The sequence below is a fragment of the Cricetulus griseus genome, chromosome 5, assembly GCF_003668045.3.
Source record: "Cricetulus griseus strain 17A/GY chromosome 5, alternate assembly CriGri-PICRH-1.0, whole genome shotgun sequence".
Taxonomy (NCBI): Eukaryota; Metazoa; Chordata; class Mammalia; order Rodentia; family Cricetidae; genus Cricetulus; species Cricetulus griseus.
Genome location: NC_048598.1, coordinates 179,855,028 through 179,877,687, shown reverse-complemented (window position 1 = coordinate 179,877,687; position 22,660 = coordinate 179,855,028). Strand labels below are relative to the sequence as shown.

At 42.1% G+C, this 22,660-nt stretch overlaps 3 gene segments (V, D, J or C); all 3 read right to left on the bottom strand.

Annotated features, from left to right (window-relative positions):
* Window positions 1–4,674: 4,674 nt before the first annotated feature.
* On the bottom strand, window positions 4,675–5,116 carry LOC107977562. The segment is given in 2 exon segments: window positions 4,675–4,991; window positions 5,071–5,116. Coding segments are annotated over 2 exon segments (363 nt in total).
* A 3,877-nt stretch (window positions 5,117–8,993) lies between these two features.
* Window positions 8,994–15,883, bottom strand: LOC113836238. The segment is given in 3 exon segments: window positions 8,994–9,103; window positions 15,424–15,756; window positions 15,838–15,883. Coding segments are annotated over 3 exon segments (489 nt in total).
* Window positions 15,884–21,339: 5,456 nt separating this feature from the next.
* Window positions 21,340–21,860, bottom strand: LOC113836240. The segment is given in 2 exon segments: window positions 21,340–21,725; window positions 21,809–21,860. Coding segments are annotated over 2 exon segments (432 nt in total).
* Window positions 21,861–22,660: the final 800 nt, after the last annotated feature.

Here is a 22,660-nt window from a genome sequence, read left to right as displayed (position 1 = left end):
GGTGAGGACCTGTGTGCTCAGTGACTGTGGAGAGGACACTGATCATGTGTAGTTGGTGGTGTGGACATCCCTGTATTTACATTCATAGACTCACATGATTTGCATATTCATGAGCAGGGTACTTTGTAGATAAGAACCCAGTCCAGCTGGAGAAGAAGGAGGTGGAGGACACCAGGGTCAGGCAGCAGGATGCTGAGGTCCAAGTCCTCATCCTGTCTGTGGAAGTAGCCATTCCTGGACCTGTGCAGATGCTGTGGATATAATATGAGCCTAATCTCTCAATTTAAAAATAGAAATAAAAAACAAGTCACTATTGTCTTTTCCTGACAAAATTGATTCAGAGCTCCTAAATTGGGAGAATTTCCATTCTTTTTCAATATATAAGCTATTAATATTTTCTTTTCAGCATGTTGTGGATGTGTGTTCCTGGTGGCTTTTTTTTTGTTTTTTAAAATCCTCTTCTTTTTTGTATTTGTTTCCTTTCTCTACAGAGAATGAAAATTTGTGGGGTACTGGTAGGAATATGGAAGAGATCTGAAAGGATTTTGGCGTGGAATCTCATCAGAATACATTGCAGGAAAAAACAGTTTTACAAAAATAAAAAGTAAAAAAATACAAATAAATGAAGGGTAAAATAAAAATCTATGTAATATGCAACAATGAAGTTTTCTGTGTGAAAATTTTAGACTTCACATATCAACTGTAGCAGGTATTCTTCAGCTAAGAAACTTTAAGAAGGGAGTCCACAGCGGCTCTGGTGTCCCTCCAATCCTCATCTGATTGACATCCTAGTGATTATTGGCTCAACTGTGCCCCCTACAGTTCTTACAATTTTTATACTCTTATTATTCTGATAAGAGTATAAACAGTTGTATTGCTCACAATTATCTTGCTACAGCTTCTGTCTTGCTGTGTTCCCTCCATCCTGGCCTGCTTAAAATTCACTTCTCACTGACAATAATCAGGAGACTCTGGCTTGGTGAGTAAGATCCTTTGCTTACAAGGTTTGTATCAACGTGACTGATACGGTTGTTGAAAAAAAAATATTTGCCCAAAACAAAGCAGAAATAGGTCATCTCACAGTCATTAAATATAGCTCATGCATATATGTCTTTTCTTCAGTAACCCTGAGAAATATTGAGAAATTAATCCACAGACTTCTGGTGTCCAGCAGTGTGCCTAAACTGCAGGTTCCCTGTGGTCACCCTAAGTCACTGACAGCCATGTGGCCTTAGCTCACCCTGGTGTTAGGGAATACACACTGGATCCCTTAGTTTTCACCTTCACACTGTGATGTTCAATAAACTGTATTTGTCTTGACCTCACTAACCTACTATTGTGTAGTCATTTAGTTCTCAAAATCATTTTCTCCCATCGCTGAGGTCACTATAATTGAATCCAGAGAAGGCTCAGGCCTGGAAAAGTAGATTTTCTTTTCATTTTTCAGATTCCTGAAACCTGCTATCCTTAACCCTGAACCAACACCAACCATCAACTTCTCCCAGTGATCTTCTCTAACTCACAGGTAAACACTCCAGGTTCCCTACACTCAGCTGAGTCACAGTGCTCACAGCAGTGAGCATGCAGACAACATTAACATGAAAACAGCAGAAAACAGAAAGCTGAGATAAGGAACTGTGTTGCCAATGGAAGGAAGATAGAACAGAGACCTGAGATGACATCACCTGGCTGGTGCCCAGTGTCACTTAGACTTTCCACAAGATGGGAACAAGAAAAACCTGCAAAGGAGACATTACATGGGACTTGGGTTTAAATTAATCCATACAAGGATATTAAATTTCCAGCATGCATTGTGTAAAAATGTGAATTATCTGTACTTTATTAGAGCATTACCACATGGGAAGCTGGCAAAGGTACACATCCTGTTTCCCGTCTACCTGTGGTAATAGAATTCACTCATGGAAGCTCTCCATTCCATGCCTCATGATAGGAAATAAATACAGAGATCTTTAGATTATTTAAATTTCCCTGTGATTTCCTGAACTTATCATCACCAAGTCTGAAAGTTAGAGACCTGAGCGGAAAAACATGGAGAGTTTTATTTTATGTGAATTTGACCTAACAGCAAGTGGCAGATGGGTATCTTAGTTGCTCCATGGGGTCATAATGATATGCTTATTACAAAATAAGCAATTATTAATTGTCACAAATAAGTTGTAGCAAAGGTTCCATGGGAAATTTATTACTCAGCATGTGAAACCACATATTCTAAGTTGAAGTTGAAATAGGCATGTCTGTCTGGAAACTCATGGGCACACTCGTATGACATGAGGACATCCAGGTGTTTTGAGTGGGCTCAGCAGTTCCTAAAGGGCTATGCTTTCCTCAAGCTCCTCTGAAGGGTGGTTGTATCTGAGTTCACACTGAAGTGTCCTCCCATGTCTCTGGCACAGTGAGGCATGGCAAATGTTTCAGATATATGAAAACATGTCTAGTGGATTTATTTTCAATGACACTGATGCTGGAGATGAAGTCCCAAATACAAACTGTGTTCTAGTAGTTTATATATGGTCCCAGATTCTTCTATGACACATTTACAAAATAATGATTATGAATGTAAACGCATGAGAATTTGTTTAATGTGATATTTTAATCACAATACAAAATTTGTAACTTTTGAATGAATTATCCCAACTTTCAGTAGGGGTAAGACCTTCACAAGAGTCTTTGTGTCTCTGTCATGGACATCTAACCTCAGGAAATCCCTGCCCTACATTACAGGACGGGTGATATAAGTGCAGGGACGGGTTGATCACATTTTAGTCTGTGGCACATTTCTTAGGCATAGCAGCAACTGTTTCTGTTAATAATCTAGGAAGTGCTGTGATGTGCACTTGTATCTGAGAGTGGAAGGAATGACGAATGAAACACAGAATTAATATGTAATGGGACAAGTACTCCAGTGCCAAGGCCAGCTCACTTTCAAAAAGATGATTTTATAAAAAATATATTCCTAAGACAGGAGAGAAGGCTCAGTTCTTATGTGCTAGAAACAAAACCAAAAAGCCAAGAAATAGTACTATGCAATCTGTCTCCAGTGAGACAGTGAGAAGGATAAAATACGATATTAAATAAAGATAACATTCCATCCTCAAAGAGAGAAAAAAACCCTGTCTTCTCTGGGATTAGGGAGTAGGAAACAAAGTTACAGGAAACCAGGTGTTTTTCTTTCCACCTCTAAAGACTTAGAGTTCCCGGACTTCATGAGGGATGAGCACCTCCTGCTGGCCCAGAGCTTATCTGCAAGGGGGTTTGTGTCTGGGCTCATGCTGATGTCCCTCAATGTGTCTCTTGAACAGTAATATGTGGCTGTGTCCTCAGTGGTCACAGTTCGGGTGAAGGAAGAACTGGTTCTTGGATGTTTCTCTGGTGATAGAGATGTGGCCCTTGAGGGATGGGTTGTAGTTGGTGCCAACACTACATATGAACCCCATCCACTCCAGATTCTTTCCTGAAAACTACCTGATCCAGTTCCAGTCATAACCCCCTGTGATGGAGTAACCAGTGACAGAGCAAGTGAGGGACAGAGACTGTGAGGGCTTCACCTGGCCAGGTCCTGACTCCTGAAGCTGGATCTGGGACAGGACACCTGCAGACAGGAAGAGTCAGTTCTGTCAATCACATGTTGTCACATCCCCTCATGGACACATGTATGAAATTGTCACACTCACCAGGAAGGGCTGTCACCAGGTACAGAAGACACAACAGTCTCATCTTCTAGGCTACACCCCCTTTTCTCAGAGGTCAGCCTCCTGTGAGAGAGATGTGAGCTCCCACAGCTCAGGAGGGGATTTAACTTAGAGCTAGAAGACACATTTTCCCTTGGGGAGTCAGCCTAGGCTTCATAAATCCGGAGGTTGAATACAACTCCATTTTCTCATTACTGTGCGTTTTTATCTTGCACAGTACCATAGCTTTGAGCTATGTAATATCTGTAAATATTCATTTCTTGATATATGTGTGTGCTTTACCTTCAAATACTCACATTCACTGTGAGGCTCCTAAGTAGACCTAATACAAGCACAGTTGTCTGTGGATATTCAGTGTTAACAATGAATGCTCTGTGTGCTAGCACTTCCCAGCATGGCTGTCTTCTCCTTCTTTGCACTCTCATTTGTAAGCATGTAAATCACTGGAGTGTTCTTCTCTATGACAGCATGACAGAGCTGACGTTACTGTTTCCAATATGTGATTTCATTATTACTTGTTAAAAATTACTGCATTTATATGGGTCTGTGTTATAATAACTGTAGGATTTTTGTTTTGTTTTGTTTTGCTTTGTTGAGACAGGGATTCTCTGTGTAGCTTTGGAGCTTATCCTGGCACTCTCTGTAGACCAGGCTGGCCTCGAACTCACAGAGACCTGCCTGCCTCTGCCTAGGAGTGCTGGGAGCACCACCAATGCCTGGATAACTGTAGGTTTTATATCAAGTTAATGATGCTAAACAATGTCCTCTTTCCTATGCATGTGCCTCAATTGTCAACCCAGAGCTGTGACAACAATTCAACCAAAGAACAGAGATCAATTTCCTGTGTGTCTAATCAGGAACATCATAATCCTAGTCTTGGAGGAGGCAGATATTTCCTCTGTTGCTGTCTGGGCACAGAAGAACCACTTCCTTGAGCTTTTCTGACACCCTCAGGATGTGGTTTTCACACAGTGTCTCTCGCACAGTAATACATGGCTGTGTCTTCATTCTTGAGGCTGCTGATCTGCAGATATGTGGTGCTGACAGAGTTGTCCAAAGAGAAAAGAATCTGTCCTGTGAAGTCATCAGGATATGTTGTCTTCCCTGTGTAGGTGTTGACCCAGCCCATCCACTTTATGTCCTGTCCTGGTGACTGCTTCACCCAGTGCATTGCATATTGTGTGAAGGTGTACCCTGAAGCCTTGCAGGAGATCTTCACTGACTGTCCAGGCTGCTTCAGCTCAGCTCCTGACTGCACCAGCTGGACCTGTGTTTGGACACCTGTGGAGAGAACATGGGGAAGTGAGAGGTCATGGAGCTACCTCAGTTTACCCTGCATCTCTGAGCTCCGATGTCTTACTTTGTGCAGCTGCCAGCAGGAAAAGGAGCCTCCACACCCACTCCATGCTGTATGAGTTTGGGACTCTGTAGTTTCCTGAGACTAATCAGGCTCTCCCTTGCTGGGTGATGGAGATGAGCCTCAGATTTCTACTACAAAGTCTTTGCATGAGGTTCATTTGCATATGAACAGGTAGTGAACAAAAGTGAATGTAAATCTGATATACAAGGATCCAAGACTTCAGTTGGGTAAAACCATGTCTTTCAGTGTCTGGTGTTTACGTTTTCATACTGGTTGTGTATTCCCCAGGCCTCTATTTGGTCTACACAGGGACATATGCACCTGTGCACATGTATCAGGGCCCTGGTGACCCATGCCTTCTCTTCATCATGAATCTCTCCTATTGTGTACACAGCCTCAGGAATTTTATCCTTAGGAGTGTAGACCCCCCTCTGCGCACTGAGACCTCTGCATGAGTCCTTTATGCAAATTGCTTCTGCTTGTGTGCTGTGTGAACTCTTAGGGTCTTCTGCAATCCCATATTAGGTCTAAACATAATTGTGAAGCAGGCAGAAATAAGATACATTTCCCTTTAGAACCGTAAAGTCTGTGCTCTCCCTTTAAACATGTCATGGAATAAATGCTATAAATTTGAAAAAATGCAAGGGGTTCCATGGGGAGGTTTAGAGGAAATGATATATTAATACAAATCTTGAACATTATTATAATTAAAATGGTGAGTCTGACTTACAATAAACAACAGTATAGAGGTTTGAAGAGATGGATCAGTGGTTTTAAAAATGTACTGATATCCAAATGACATGAGTTCAACTGCTAGGTGGCTCATCAAGTAGCTCACAACCACCCATAATTATTGATCCATGGGGAGTCAACTTCATCGGCCTCCTTGGGCACCTACAATTTTGTTCATGAACCCACACAAAGACAGGCACACAGAATTAGAACTGAAGTATTTGAAAATAGAATAGTTGAATAATAAATCAACATATGTGAAAAATCTCACACTAAAATATAAAATAGGTATTCATTTCTTGGAGTGTTGTAACAGACAAAAATATGAAGAAATTGCAGCAGAGAACATGTGTTTGGGATAAACTGAAATCTCATGACAATCCCTTGCTCAATTTAATATCATTTCTGCTCTTCTCTCATCTTAATGTAACAAGAGTGCTTGACATTACAGAAATATGACTCTACCTACCTCCCACATTTGGTGCTTGTGATGAGATACAAAGATCAACAGTACATTGACTGATAGAAACATAAGGGGCCTGGAGCCATCAGAAGCAGAGCTTTGAACAGGCAGCTGAGTGGAGAGAGACAGTAGGGATGTCTCACATCTGGTTTCAAAATAAACAGTGTTGTTTGAATGTGGATGGTGGTCTGGGCTGATACTATGGACTAAGGACAGGCAATTATAAGATGGTGCAAAACATAAACAATGGAAGGGGAACAGGAAATATGGACCAGAGTGCTGTGCGTATAAACTAGACGTTTGTACCGAGCAGTCCATGCTCTGGACAAATAACACAAATGCTATTTGTCAAAGGAAGTCACCAACTGCCAGCTTCAAGGTCTTCCAGTTTCTTCTGCACACTGGGCTGGGAGAGGAAGTCAGGGCTCTTAGGAAGTGCTCTCTGGCCTTCTGTGCACTTGCTCAAGGATCTAATTGAAGCCATGGAGATTTGGCGCCCCTGATGGAACACTGGCCCCCTGCAGCATGCTCGTCCCACCCTGATGGCCAGAGCATCATGGCTCCCTGTAAACAGAACAATGTCCTGTCTCAGAGCCACTCCAGGGTTTGGACTTGGGGAATGTGAGACTTCAGAATTACATGATTTTCTGATAATTTCAGATTATGCTTTAAAATCATTTTTGTTTACTTCTGTTATTTGCATGTGGATCTCATAAACATCGGTGACTTCATGTATCAAGTGAAACCATTCGTCTACCAACAGCATTTTGATGTAGCCATTGGCAGATATTAACCTCACCTTTGATAGATGATTTGTTTTCTGTTGTGATGTGGCCTAATTTCTGCCACGAGTGTACACATATGTGTCACACAAAGTGACATAACTTTGAGTCTTCTTCTTAGATGTTTCTCTCCACATCTCAACAGGACAGGGGACAGGATATTATTGTCTCTGATGTCTCACTTGTTTCTATCTCATCATGTCATCATCTCTGTGCCTCACTCATAAAAACAAGTATGCTTTCTTCATGGGAGTGTACCATGTACTGTATCATTCATAAGGTTATTAATTTCAGTTCAAATCATTGTTTGTCATTTAATTCCTTTTGTTCATCATCCTCACATTTTGTGTGAAATTCACATGAGAAACCATTTCTGTGAGCAGAAACCTGGCAAACACAGGGTTAACACTGCTGGGGTTACCTCAGGTCTCTGATTCCTACAATAACTGCAGACTCAAAAGAATCTATGAATCCCTAATTCACACCCAGGTTCCCAGGTCCCCCTCTTCATTTGCCAGACCATCTCAATGGAGTCATCTGGCCTTGATTCTCACTGAAATGGATATGTGATGTATGAGATAATAGTCTGTGTTCCTTTTCACTTTCAACCTCCTCCGGATTCATCCACCCTGTGGCAGAGAAATCACTACATGCACGCTACATGTTGAGAGACAACATGACATTTTAAGGAAATAACACACAGGTTCAGTTATTCAACAGTTGATTGTTTCAGTCGTAGGGTTCCATACATTATAAGGCTATGACTACCTGTGTAAAAGTTCTTGTAGGAACCCCAAACTTTTGTATTCTCTCTCTCTCTCTCTCTCTCTCTCTCTCTCTCTCTCTCTCTCTCTCTCTCTGCTGTTTTAAAGTCCAGTGGCTGTGTACAGTTGTGTACAATGATGAGTGTGCTTGTGTGTATACACACATAATAGAGGCAAGAGTTAGTCCTTGGGCATCTTTAACCTCCTACCCTATAACCTGTCTTTAATATAGGGTTCCTAACCAAACATAAAGTTCATCAATTAAGCACAAAGAGCCTGTCCATAAGCTTCCTTCCAAAACTGCCTGTCCCCAGTGTTAGAACTATAATAACCCACACTCATTCACAACTTTCATCAACTGAAGGGATCAGTTTAAACAAATTTCCATGATGAACAGAGATGAAAGTCATGCAGCAATAAACTGAATTACTTAAAAGCACAGCTGGGTCACACCTGAACTGAAGCCCACAGTCCTCGATTAGAGGAGAGAAGGGAAGGTTCCAGACATGCTAGGGCTGATGGTAATGATCTTGCCCCCACCTATCCCTTGGTTTTCCGTCACACATACATCTTATGAGCGCTATAATCAAGAAATCTGACCAAGGCTCTGCTGAGAATATGAAAAGTCTCAGGAGTTTCTACAAACTCCTGATGATGCCGTTACGTGACTATCTAAGGGTCTTTAATGTCTTCACATGGAGCTAGTTCATACGGAACTGTGCTTCATATTTTTAAAACAGTACAAAGAGAACATGTAATGTTTTGAGGACACTGTATCCCTTCAGAGCATATGTGTAGAGAGAATTTACAGGAAACAACAGGAAAAATTGCAGCCCAGAACCTGACAATGGTGCTTCCTCTAACCTTGTCTGCATAATCTCCTGGGATGATCCTGTGTTCAGTGTGTGCTGTGCGCCCCCTGGTGGCCGTGAGCAGCCTCACAGTGAGGTTTATGTCTGGGTTCACATTGAGATCACTCACTGTGTCTCTAGTACAGTAATAAGTGGCGGTGTCCTCAGACTTCACACTGTTCATTTGCAGGTACAGAGTGTTCTTGCCATTGTCTCTGGAGATGGTGAACCGGCCCTTCACGGATGATGCATACCTTGTGGTACTGCCATCTTTATTAATTTCTGCAACCCACTCCAGCCCCTTGCCTGGAGCCTGGAAGAACCAGTACATCTAGTAGTCACTGAAGATGAATCCAGAGGCTGCACAGGAGAGTTTCAGGGACCCCCCAGGCTGCACCAGGCCACCCCCAGTCTCCACCAGCTGCACCTCACACTGGACACCTGCAAACACAGAGAATCACATCAGTAAACTGCCATAAAGACTCGGGATCTATCCTGATCATATCCACTTACACACTCGGTATCTCTTCATCATAAATCAACTTTTGACAGAGCAACAAGAAAAAACCAAATCAGCCCCAAATCCATGACGTGATCTGTGTTGAGTTCAACATCACTGAATGAAGTCCTGGGAATCCAGGCTGGGCTCCTCTGCCTGAGTTTCAGGTTCAGTGCTGGGCTCGTTTTTATGAAAAGTGAGAGGCTATATTTGCATGTCTTCCTGCTATATAGCAAGTTCTGTTGCTGGAGGGGAGAGATGATATGCTCTAGTTTCTTTCTAAATGTGCTAAGAGAGTATGACAACTAAGATAATGACAGGAAATTTTATTGTCATATTATGCTATGTTTTTGGTAAAATTAAATATAATATATTTAATTTAACCCTCACAAATAAAAGATGCATTTTAGGGTTAATTTCAACCCAGTTTTCCTGCCCTGTGTTGTAGAGGGCAGTGGGCATTGCTCTGTTACATGCTCTGGAGCAATTTTCTTTCACTGTGTTGACTTCACCCCTGATGCACTGGGCACTGCCTGAGTCATCTCCAGCCCTAAGTAGCTGCCCCCTGAGGTTAGGAACTCTCTTTCTGCATTGAAATCATGTGGCAGGACAATTCCAGTGTTCGTTGCTGTAAGAGATCATGACCCCAGAGATTTATAGCTATATCTGCCACGTATGGTTTTAGTCTCCTTTTCTGTACTTCCAGTCCAATGCAGACCACCGAGTTAACACTCTGTCGAACTCTAGATAGAGTCCCAATTCCTACAAATTGTACATTTGCCTCTCTAAGAGGTCATTTCTGAGGCCAAGACTTTTGGGTAATAATAGTAACATCCACCCCAATGTCTACTAAGCCAGTTATAACTTTATTATTAATTTTCACTTTCAACTGAGGGCTTTTATCATTATTAGAGGTTTGCCAAAATATGCATTTCTCATTTTTTTCCATTCACATTTGATTCTTCATCACTATTCAAACTACCATCTAGAGCAGTATTATTTTTCACAATAGGCAAAGAACTATCTATTTGTCCTGTGAGAGATTGTCTTCCACTGCTACTGGGAACAACCGGACCTTTCTTGATGGATGTGGGGGCCTTATTGAGTCCCCGCTCAGGGTTAACCAGCCTTAACGGGTTTCCTTGCATGTCCCTAGTCGATCTACATTCATTGGTCCAGTGCCTGCCTTTACCACATCTTCTACACAATCCAGAAGGCAGTGGCCTTCCATATGAGGCATTATTAGAATTTGTTTGTCTACAATTTCTCTTAGTATGTCCCATTCTACCACAGCTGAAACATCTAGGTTCCTAGCACCTTCGTGGTCTCCTGGGGAAGACTCTTCCTACCCAAGGTTCTGGTTCATAGTAGTAATAACCTCTAGCCTCTTGGTACCTATGTTGACATCTGTAAGTTGCTTCTCGTATTGGAGTCTAGATTCAAGGACATGATTTGCTTATTTTGAGTCCTCAGCAATCGACTGTATGGACCTATGTAATCTGTCAGCTCTTTATTCTAAATAATCTTCCAAATATTTGAATCTAGACTCAAATTTGTGGTCTGCTACCTTAGATGCTTCAATAATTGTTTGAATGGCATTGTACAATTCTTCAACCCTCTCCTGGGTATTTTGTACCTTTGCATCTAGTTTCTGGGTCACATAAACTATCTGAGTTTCTAGCTGGCTACAGATATTCTTTAGTTCATCACAGTTCTCTGACAGCCTAGCCTCTAATGCCTCAGACATTGATCATCTCTCTGTGTTTATCTTATCATAAATACACTATATCTCATCTTGGGTAACAGACAGCTCTGTCTTTAGTGTATTGGACACAGAGCCAACTTATCATGCAATTTCTATTCCACTTGCTGCACAATTGGGGCCTGACCTAATCTGTTCTCCAAACTTCATTGCATAAAGCTGTTATTTCCTGTAAGTAGGTGGTGAGGTTAACTTTGTCCCTGTTCCTTAGATCTCTGGCTAGCAATATTATTTGTACCTGCAAGCTAACTGCCATTACTGCATATAGGCCGGTAATTGTCAGATTAATATCCTCCTCAAACATTGAATTCATGTAGTAAGCAAAAATATTTCCAATTTTAGCAAATGATAAATATTCTGCCATAATTTTACCTGATTTCTACTCCAGATTCAGTAACTATCTTTGACCAGTAGGTGGCACAGGTGTTCAGCTACTCCGTGTGGTGTTTGTCAGCGGCCAGTCAGGCAAGATGGTGGCAGCGGTGGAGAGAGGTCACAAAAGCAGCTGCGCTTAGCTTAGAGGGCACACGGCCTTGTGGCAGCAACCATTAAAAGAGATGAGGCTTTAAGGCTTTTGTGTCCAGGGGAAGGCTCAGGACCTGCTGAAAGCCCAGGCCTATTTGGCTCTGGGACAGGAAGCCTCTGGACAGGGGTATTCCACAGTCCTTGTTGGTCCCATGTGTACAGTGGTAAAAACCTTGGGAGGTCTGTAGAAATCTCCAAGCTGGGCAGATGGTTCAGAGAGACTCAGCAGCAGTCGGGACTCACTTGTGGAACAGTGGGTCAGCTGCCAACTGGGACACCTATGGAGAGAGGGCAATTTCCAGGCCTAGGCCTCCCTCCCGGTGGGACACACAGGCTGTCCCAAATGGGCCTAGGATTACAAGATCCCACTCCTTACAACCAGATATTTCAGGAAATTACCAATACAGAGCCAGGTAAAAATACAAGGGATTTTAACAGGGAAAAGCCTTACTTACAGAGCAACCAAACTGGCCAGCAGAAGTCAGTACAGCAAGCAGAAAGTGAAGCCGAAAACAAAACTAGTCACCTGAACGCCCCTCACTCTATGTCCCCTGACAACGCCCTCATGTGGTCAGGCACACGTGTAGCCAGCCCCAAAGCAGGAGTGGCTACAACATCCTCTACAGGTCCTAATTGTGTAACAGAGTAATTAAATCTACTGTTAGAGAAACTGTGCTTTTTATGGCTAAGAGGGTTGGTGGATTGTCACATTATGGTTTTTGTGGAATTCTTGGGTAAAGGAACCTCATTAAAGCAACTAAATGTAGTGAGCTGGTGATGTGAAGTCATTTATGCTTCAGCCCTTATGTTCAAATCATAACTCTTATGGGTTTCGTATATATCATGTGGTTATATGTAGGTAAATAAATGAAAGGAGAAAACTCAGGGTGGATGCAGTAACCTCCCTTGCTGTCCCATGATGGCACCTGCTCCTTACGGCCCTGGGTGTCTGAGATGCCAGCATCACCTGATGACTTCCATTTCCTTTGCATCAGGTTGATCTTGTCTGGATTGTTTTCCTGAACCAGAGTCTAGCTGATGTGTAGGACATACCAGGGTCCACAGTGTGGATAAGGACTTCTGCTGCCTGGCTCCCCTTGAGCTCTCTGCCCCTGTGCACTGTAGGTATTAGAATTGGGTCCTGATGACATCTCCTGATGGACCTACAGCCTGTGCTTAGGGGTGCTTGGTTTCCTTGGTTAGGCTCCTTTAGAGAAATCCCATTTTTATTTGAAAAATCGTATAATTGGAGATAGATTCTGGATTAAACTTCCACTTCTATTTTCTGCTCTAGAACCCCATCTAATGTCAACTCACAGGTCCTACTTTTCCGCTGTGAGATGTCCAGTATTCATGATGATTGAGTCTTTGAACTGGGTCATGTCTGTTAATTTTAGCATTCCCAGGAGTGACATAGATTCTAGGAACTAACTGACCTTGTATCCTTATAAGGAAGGGTTCTATGCCATCAGAGATGTTCTCTTGGGCCTTGTATGTGGTTAACTGAGATGGAACACCCTTGATGGCCCCTCTTCTCTTACTCCCCAGGCTCTGTATAGCTAATTTATTTTGGTTTTCCCCTTTGATGTCTCATAACAAATACATTTAGCAATGTTGTTGCTCATATAAACTTGATGTAATATTGGACTCTCTCTCTCTTTGTTAACTTTGACATAACATGGTCTCCAACTGGTGATTCTCACTCCCATGTAGGGATTTCTCTTAAATATTTGTAGAGAATTTATTCTGTCTCAGCAATCCTATTCATGTCAAGAGGTGACCCTAGGAATCTTGTGTGACTGAGATGCCTCAGAGCAGCCATAGGATGGAGTTCTGTGGAGGATCAAAGCTATATCTATACTTCAGAAATCCAGTCTCTTGCCACAGAAGCCAGCCCTATACACTTTGTATGGGTCCAGCAAGTTCACATATAACAGCAGCCAAACATTTATACCAATATTATTCTTTCTACTGATGGTTCCCAGAATTCACAAATAAGGGTACACTCTTTCCTATATATCCTGACACTGAGTTTATATTAAACCAAAAGAGTTCTTCAAGATGGTGTTGAAACATTACTTTCCAAAGATTAGAGCAGGCAGACACTATGCCTTGGAGGACAAGTATATTCTGTCCACCTTTACTTGGTGCAGGAGACACTTCCTGAGTACCATGTGGTCTGCTTCAAAAGGCTCAGAGGTTAAGGAAGAACAAGGATGAGCTTTGAGAAGAAATTACAGGAGGAAAATAAATGCACTGGTCTCTGGACCCGCAGGATGTCAACCTGGGGCAAGAGAGTCTGGGATTGGGAATGGGGACGAGAGACACAGAAAGAATGAACACAAGACAGGATTCTGATTAAGTGTCAAGCTTTAGTTTTCTCTGGCTAGCTTATAGAGTCAGCAGAGCACGATATGGGGAGGGGCAGAATGGGTTGTTTGTGCACCCGGTGTTAGTATACGCAGGATATTAGGAAGCCACAGAGAGGGTGTTTGGCAGGGTAAAGAATTCATGAATAAGAGGTCCAGGAAAGGTTGCCTAGGTGACTGAGCCTGTGGGTGGAGGATTGGGTCCAGTTGTTTCTTTTTCTTGAGCTGAGGCTCTAAGGAGCTGCTATGTAAAGATTAATATACAACTATGTGGCCAGCCAAGAATGGCCTAGGATCTCATGCCAAGCCCTGAGATTTGGCTCCCAACACACTGGCAGGAAAACAGACATCCCAATCAACTGTAAACTTGAGAGTTCTCATGTATGTGAGAGGATGGTCAGATGGGAAAGAAATTGGATTTGGTAGCAACAGGGTTTTGTTTATACACCTTGTTGACTTTATATGAATTAAAGATGTTTAAGCAAGAGGATCCCACTTCCATGCTGGCGTTCTTTTTATTGTTCTCTTAATGTTTGTTGCCACAATATTAAGACAGAATAATTTCTATTCCTGATATTCAGTGTTTTCCCAGTCAATTTGTATATGCATTCTCCTAAGCAAAAAAAAAAGAGAGAAGAAAAACAAAAAATCATTCATAGACAGAAATGATCAGGTTCAGACATGTCGATGTTATAATAGAACAAAGATCAATAGATGTCTTAAGTGGTCCTCGCTGCCTCTAAGAACAGAACTATTGTGTATTGGGGAGGGGTATTGTGCACCATAGACAAATGTCCAGTCAGTATCAATTAATGTCAGACTAGAACTCGTGTCCAAGAGAACCCAATTTCAGGAAACAGGGGAATGAAGACACAGGGCTCCTAATGACATAAACAGACTTTTTACATTCCTAGCTTGGAATCCCACTGCTTTGGCCCCAATGTTTCCTGAGCAGGAGCCCAAAGTAACAAATTCAACACCCTGATGACTCCACAGCATCACCATCAGATCCATCAGTCAGAATAAAACAATAAGAAATGTAATATTACTTATTGCCAAAAATTAAATTAGACTTACTTATAAATAAAAGTCAAAAGTTAGATTCATCAGAAAAGGTAAAGTGATTCCCCATAAATCTATGTGGACAACTTCAAAGAAAGTATTTTTTGTGATATCAGATACATCAAACTGAATTTTGAAAGGGGTTTTTGTTTGACCTGATATTGTTGATTTGTATTTTATTGTTCAAAATTCATAGGGTATTCCCAGATACACCAAAAAAGTTACAGTCTGTTATATTTAAAGTATATTGATATCATAGCATACAGACACAGTTTGTGTTTATTTTTGTTTCATTAAAGAAGCATGTCAATGGAGGTGGCCATTGATAGATGTGATCTTATATGGTGCATTGTAGGGCTCATCTTGAATCAGCATCACATAATTCTCAGACATCCTTTGCTTTGGAAAAGTGGACAAAGGCACTGTAGTACCATGATGAGGAGACAGTCAAAGAGACACAGATGTATATTTCTGAGTAAGTCCCTAGGCTGATCTCTGTCAGCCCCAGAGCAGCTTCCGGCTCGCCCAGGGTTTTCTGACACACTCAGGATGTGGTTGCAACACTGTGTGTATCTCGCACAGAAATAGACAGCAGTGTCTTCAGATGTCAGGCTGCTGAGCTCCATGTAGACAGTGCTGGAGGATTTGTCTCTAGTCAGTGTGGCCTTGCCCTGAAACCTCTGATTGTAATAAGTACCACCACCTCCTGCACCAATATATCCAATCCACTCCAGGCCCTGTGCAGGCTTCTGCTTCACCCAGCTCATATAACGGTCAGTGAAGGTGTAGCCTGAAGCCTTGCAGGACAACTTCACCGAGGACCCAGGCTTTGCCAGTTCAGCCCCAGACTGCTGCAGCTGGACCTGGCAGTGGACACCTGTGGACAGAAAGACATAGTGGATGTCACTGTCACCTGAGTGCATGGCCCCTCCTCAAGTCTGGAACTAGGAGCCCTTACCTGTAGCTGCTGTCACCAGGAAGAGGATGATCCAGCTCCATCCCATGGTGAGGACCTGTGTGCTCAGTGACTGTGGAGAGGACACTGATCATGTGTTGGTGGTGGTGTGGACATCTCTGTATTTACCACATAGACTCACATGATTTGCATATTCATGAGGCAGGTTTTTTTTTAGTTAAGGACCTAGTCTAATAAGAAGAAGGAGGTAGAGGACTTCTGGCTCAAACAGCACAATGCTGAGGTTCAAATCCTCATCCTGTCTGAGGAAGTAGCTATTCCTGAGACCTGTGCAGACCCTGTAAAACATCAAGGCCTAATAGCTCAATTTGCAAATAGAATCCCACCTGAGATATTTGTCCTCTTGAACAAAATTGATTCACATGTGGTGGTAATAATTGTGTCTGAAAATTTCAAAAACTCCAAAATCAGGAGAAATGGCAATCTTCTTTCAATTATAAGCAATTAATAAATTAATATTTACTTTTCCAACCGGTTGCAGCTGTGAGTTTTGTGTGTATGTGTGTGTGTGTGTGTGTGTGTGGAGAGAGAGAGAGAGAGAGAGAGAGAGAGAGAGAGAGGAGGTGTGTTGTGAGAGGTATGAGAGAGAGAGAGAGAGAGAGAGTCGTGAGAGAGAGAGAGAGAGAGAGAGAGAGAGAGAGAGGATGTGTGTGGTGTGTGTGTGTGAGCGAGAGAGAGAGAGAGAGAGAGAGAGAGAGAGAGGATGTGTGTGTGTGTGTATGGAGAGAGAGAGAGAGAGAGAGGATGTGTGTGTGTGTGAGAGAGAGAGAGAGAGTGGGCATGTGTTTGTTTGTGAGAGTGTGTGGATGTGTGTGTGGGTGTGTGCATGTGTTATCCTATTCTTGTGTCTTTTCGTGTGCTTTGTATAGAGATAAAGTTTGTGTAGTTGTCGTGTAAGGAGGTAGGAAAGATCAGGGAGAAATTAAGCTGTGAATCCTTTATCTGAAACTATTTTATGAAAAAGTTTTCAACTATCAAAAACTATCTTAAAACATGAAACAAGAAAACAAAATTATGTGCAATATCTAACAAAGAGTTTTTACTATGTTTGAGTATTGGAGAATCCTCATACTTCTGCAATAGATGTTGTTCAGATAACAGACTTTTAAAAGGAGTCCAGAGCAACTATGGAGTCCCCTCATCTCATCTCATTTCTATCCTAATGATTTTTTGCTCCATTCTGACCCCTGCTGGTCCTGAGCGACGCTGCAAGTCAGTATGTCAGGCTTATACTCAAGTTTCACTGTGTAGCTTGAGCAGTAACACAACCATGCTACTTCAGTGTTCACATGGCTCAGCTGCAGAGAAAAATGGCTCTTGTTTTCCAGAGATACTGAACATGTGCCAGAGATTAATAATCAGTTTGGTTTCTATTGTCACTAATGGTCCTCACAATGCCATGGTCTATCGTGGGGTCAGATCGATCCAGCTCCAGCAGTACCCACTGGTGCTACAGAGTCACTCCAAAGAATTACTGTATGTTCCATCACTGTGCCTAGGAAAAATAAGCATCTTGTTCTTGCTAGACCTGATGGGGGAAATCTCCTGCGTGCTGTGAATATTTTTCTTTATTGGTTGATGACTAAAGCTATTTCAGTCAATGGACAGGCAGGATTTAGCCAGGTGGGAAAACCAAACAGGGATAAAGAAAGGTAGTAGTAAGAGTCAGCAAGATGCCATGTAGCTGCCGAGAAAGCAAGTTACCCAGGAATCACCTGTGAAGCAAGACCACATGGAGATACACAGATGAATAGCAATGGGTTAATGATTAGGAGAGAGTTTAGCCAATAAGAAGCATCAGTCTGCAGCCAAACAGTTAATAATTGATAAGCCTCTGCATGTTTATTTGGAACTAAATAGCTGTAGAACTGTGTCAGACAGAAACTTCCATTTACATAGACCCATTGTGTTTTGCAGGGAATCATGGATTAGACCTGGTCTAGTTACTTTGAAAGGCACTATCGGAGGTTTTCATGGTATAGACTTTGTCTCCTGGGACACTGTGTGACTTTCAGTCCTGAGAAATTGAGGCACTCCCTCAGGCAGTGAAGCTTCAACACACCCCTGTTATTTTCTGCTCCTTAGAAGTATTCAAATATGCAGAAGTTTAACAGGACAATTGGTCAGAGACAATAATCTTTTATACCTTACCCTGTATAACTTGAAAATGTCATTGTATCCTAGCAAATACCATTGCATTGATCCTGGCAACCACCTTTATTCCCTGTGTGTGATGAGAGGATAGAATTCAGACTGCTCACAATACACTTGTCACAGCATCAGATTTATGGCCTCTCCATCCTGGCCTGGTTAAAATTCAGCTCTCACTGACCATAATCAGGAAACCCTGGCTTGGTGAGTAAACACTGGCACTTCCAAGTTTCCTGTCAAATGGATTCATAGCTATATTAAACATTTGTTTTCTAAATCAGAAAAAGCTCATTTCACATTCATTAAATATTGCTCAAAAATTTTCTCTTTTCTTCAGTAAACCTGGGAGACACTGAGAAGTTAATCCAAAGACTCCTGGTGTCCAGAGTGTGCCCAACCTGCAGGTTCACTGTGGTCATCATAAGTCATTGACAGCCATGTGGGCTGTCCTCACCCAGTTATTAGGAAGGAGGTAGCAGATCCCTTGATTTTCTCCTTCACACTGTGATGATCATTAGCTGTGTTTGTCTTGATCTCACTCACCAAACATTCTATAGTCATTTATTTCTCTGAAACATCTTCACCCATAGCTGAGGTCACTATAATAGAATCCAGAGAAGGCTCAGCCTTGACCGTAGATTCTCTTTTCCTTTACTCATGCTGACACCTGTGATCATTAACCCTGACCCAACACCAACCATCCCTTCCCCATCTTTACCTGAGGTACAAATGTCAAATATGCATTGCGTGAAAACTGTATTCACGTGTACTCTATTAGAGACATTCACTCATGGGAAAACTGAAACAGTAGACAAGCATGCCTGGGACAGAAGCAATCACGCCTGGAAACCACGTTTTCTCTAATATCTTTCCCTAAAATAATTTGGGAGCTATTGCATCCGAGGATTCCTGTCTGGGGATGCCAGCTCTAACTCCAAACCCTGGGAGCTTTTCTGATTCAGGGCTGACTGTTGGAACCCAGCCGCAACAGGGTCTCTAAGAGTTGTTTTCTATCATAATCACAGGTACCTCCTATTTTCCTGACCTCACCCCACTATAATCAATGTCCTGTTTTGAATCCTTCACTTGGGGTTTTTGGAAGATTGTATATAAGGCTGCTCCACAATAAAGTGGGAGACATTCTCCCCGAAAAGGACCAGGCGTCTTGCTGTTCATCCAAATCTCCAGGCTTTTGCCCTATACTCGGACTTAGTTGTTGTGTAGGCAGCCACCAGGAAGCCACCATGAGATGGTATTTTCTAGATAGGAAAGAGATGCTGATCCCATGAAATCTTGATGATATAGATGTAGAAACTGGACTTCCATAGCATAGGGTTAAACCTCACAGGTTCCAACCTATAAATGAGGAACTACTGGTAATTAGTGTCTGCTGAGAGAGGGAGAATCAGTTTTTATCAAGGACAAGCTCTGTTATACTAATAAAATTCCAAGTTTACTGCTCTAATCACATGTAAATAAACACAACTATAACTGTACTCAAAGTGTTACACACACACACACACACACACACACACACACACACACACACACACACGTGAAACTATTTATTAAAGTGGAAAAAATCCTGAGTTTGTTGGGGAATGAAAGGTGGATATGGGGGGATTTTGAGTGAGTATGGTGATACTTGCAGTACTCTTTAGGAAATTCTGAAAAATGTTTTATTTAAAAAGCAACAAGGATATCTCCTCTCACACACAACTCCTTGGTAAGTGATTGTGTTCAGTGCTGAACACTGAAACTGAAGACTGGGAATCCAGGGCTGGGCTGCTCAGCCAGATCTGCCTGATTAGTGTTGGGTGGTTTTTATGAGCAGAGGGAAACTTGTTTGCAGTTCCTGCTGCTGTAGAATGAATTTTTGTGGATGCATTAGACATATAATTGTCTAGAGAAAATTATAGAGACCAAAGTGAGTTATATGGAAAGAAATAAAGAATTACCTATTAAGTGACCTGAAAAAATCTGCTATGGAAAACTCCTACAGCTGACAAACACCTTCAACAAAGTAGCAGCATAGAAGATTAACTAAAAAAATCAGCAGCTCCAATATATACAGTAGATAAATGGGCTGACAAAGAAATCAGAGAAACATCACCATTTACAATAGCCTCAAACAATATCAAATACCTTGGGGTAACAATAACCAAACAAATCAACGAACTGTATACCAAGAAATTTGAGACTTTCAAGAAAGAAATTAAGACGATACCAGAAAATTATAATAACTCAAAAAATTATAATAGCTCACGTGCTATTGGATAGGTAAGATACACAGAGTAAAAATGGCAATCTTGCCAAAAGCAATCTACAAATTCAATGCAATCACCATCAAAATACTGGCACAATTCTTAACAGAGCTTAAAAGAATAATACTCAACTTAATCGGAAAAACAAAAGGACCAAGGATAGCCAAAAAAATACCCTATGCAATGAAGAAACTTCCAGAGGCATCACCATCCCTGACTTCAAGCTCTTTTATAGAGTTATACTCCTGAAAACGGCTTGGAATTGGCACAAAAATAGTCAGGTGGACCAATGGAATCGAATTGAAAACCGTGATATAAACCCACATACCAATGAACACCTGATTTTTGAGAAAGAACCTAAAATTATACAATGGAATAAAGAAAGCATCTTTAACAAATGGTGCTGGCATAACTGGGTGCTGGCATGTAGAAGACTGCAGAGAGATTCATGCACATCACCATACACACAACTTACACAGAAATGAATCAAAGACCTCAACAAAAATCCACTCACACTGAACTTCTTAGAAGAGAAAGAGGGAGGTACACTTGAACAAATTGTTACAGGAGTCTGCTTCCTGAACATAACACCAGTACACAGACACTGAGATCCACAAATTAATAAATGTGGCCTCCTGAAACTGAGAGCTTCTGTAAAACAAAGGACAGAGTCAACAAGAGAAAAAGGAAGCTCACAGAATGGGAAAATGTATTCAACAACCCAACATTTGACAGAGGGCTGATTTCCAAAGAACTCAAGAAGCTAGTCACCAAAACAAGTGACACTCAGAAAGATTATTTCTGATCAAGTCTCCAGTCTGATCTTCTATTACGAGATGTTACAGATTAGGATATCTTTATTCAAAAAATACCAGCCAAGCATAAGCCAGAGCATGCCCAGAGGCAGCCAGCTAGGGAGGCTAGCCAGAGAGAAGGGACCCCACTTGTCTGCTTAAGAACTCCCCATGCATCATCCTGAACCTCCCCTGACCACACCCTGTCAGGCGTGGTCAAGCACACCTATAGCTAGCTCCTAGGAATCCTGGTTACAGTGTTTCCCTACAATCTTCTATGTCACCTCAGTCCCAGGGCAGCTTCCTGATCCTGCAGGGTTTCTGACACACACAGGATGTGGTTGCAACACTGTGTATCTTGCACAGAAATAGACAGCAGAGTCCTCAGATGTCAGGCTGCTGAGCTCCATGTAGGCTGTGCTGGAGGATTTGTCTACAGTCAATTTGGCCTTGCCCTTGAACTTCTGATTGTAGTCAGTAACATCATTCCAAGTATAAATATATCCAATCCACTCCAGGCTTTCTCCAGGCCTCTGCATCACCCAGTTCATAACATAGTCAGTGAAGGTGTAGCCAGAAGCCTTGCAGGACAACTTCACTGAGGACCCAGGCCTCACCACCTCAGCCACAGACTGCTGCAGCTGGACCTGGGAGTGGACACCTGTGGATATCAAGGCTGATTAGATGTTATTATCACCTTAGTCCCTGTCTCCTCCTCATGTTTGGAACTGGAAAGTCCCTTACCAGTAATTACTGACAGGAGGAAGAGGATGATCCAGCTCCATCCCATGGTGAGGGCCTCTGTACTCGGGGACTGTGGACAGGACACTGATCATATGCTGTTGTTTTATGTGGACATGCCTATATTTACCACCAAGGCCTCAAGTAATTTGAATATTCATGAGCAGAGAATTTCTTTAAATAATGACTTAGTCTAATTTGAGAAGGAGGTAGAGACACTTGGTTCAGGCAAAGAATGCTGAGGTTCAAATCCTAATCCTGCCTGAGGAAAGGCTTCCTTACCCCTGCCTCAGGTCTGTGTACATGCTGTGGGTGAAACAGCAGAACCTAAACTCTCAGTAGATTTCAGGCCTGAGGCAGTTGCTCTGCTTTGTGACAAGGTTGTCAGATTGATTTACATGAGGTGGTTGTGATGATGATAGTGATGACTGGAAATAAATTAGAAAAATGATGCCCTGTTTACCAAGAATCTATCAGGATTCATTAGTTCCTAAGGGGGGTAGTGAACCCCACAAGCTACTCCATTATCCAGGCCTCATTACTGATAAGATGCTCCATGTACAGGTCCAGTGTAAACAACACTAGCTGCTGCTGAACAATGATGGCATAACATTTTCATGACCCGGGCATGCATTTTATATAGCCTTTCCCCCTAAATTCCAGCTCTATAATTCACAATATTCTACGAGTCTTAGGGTGATGATTGACATCAGAAGGGTGAGGACACAACCATTCTTTCCTTTATTTTTCTGCACCCTGAGCAATCATTCGTCTCTGGAATTCTCCCATTTAGTGTACACAAAATCTAGTCCGATTGAGTCTGAGCACAGAATTTCTCTATGGGTACAAACATAC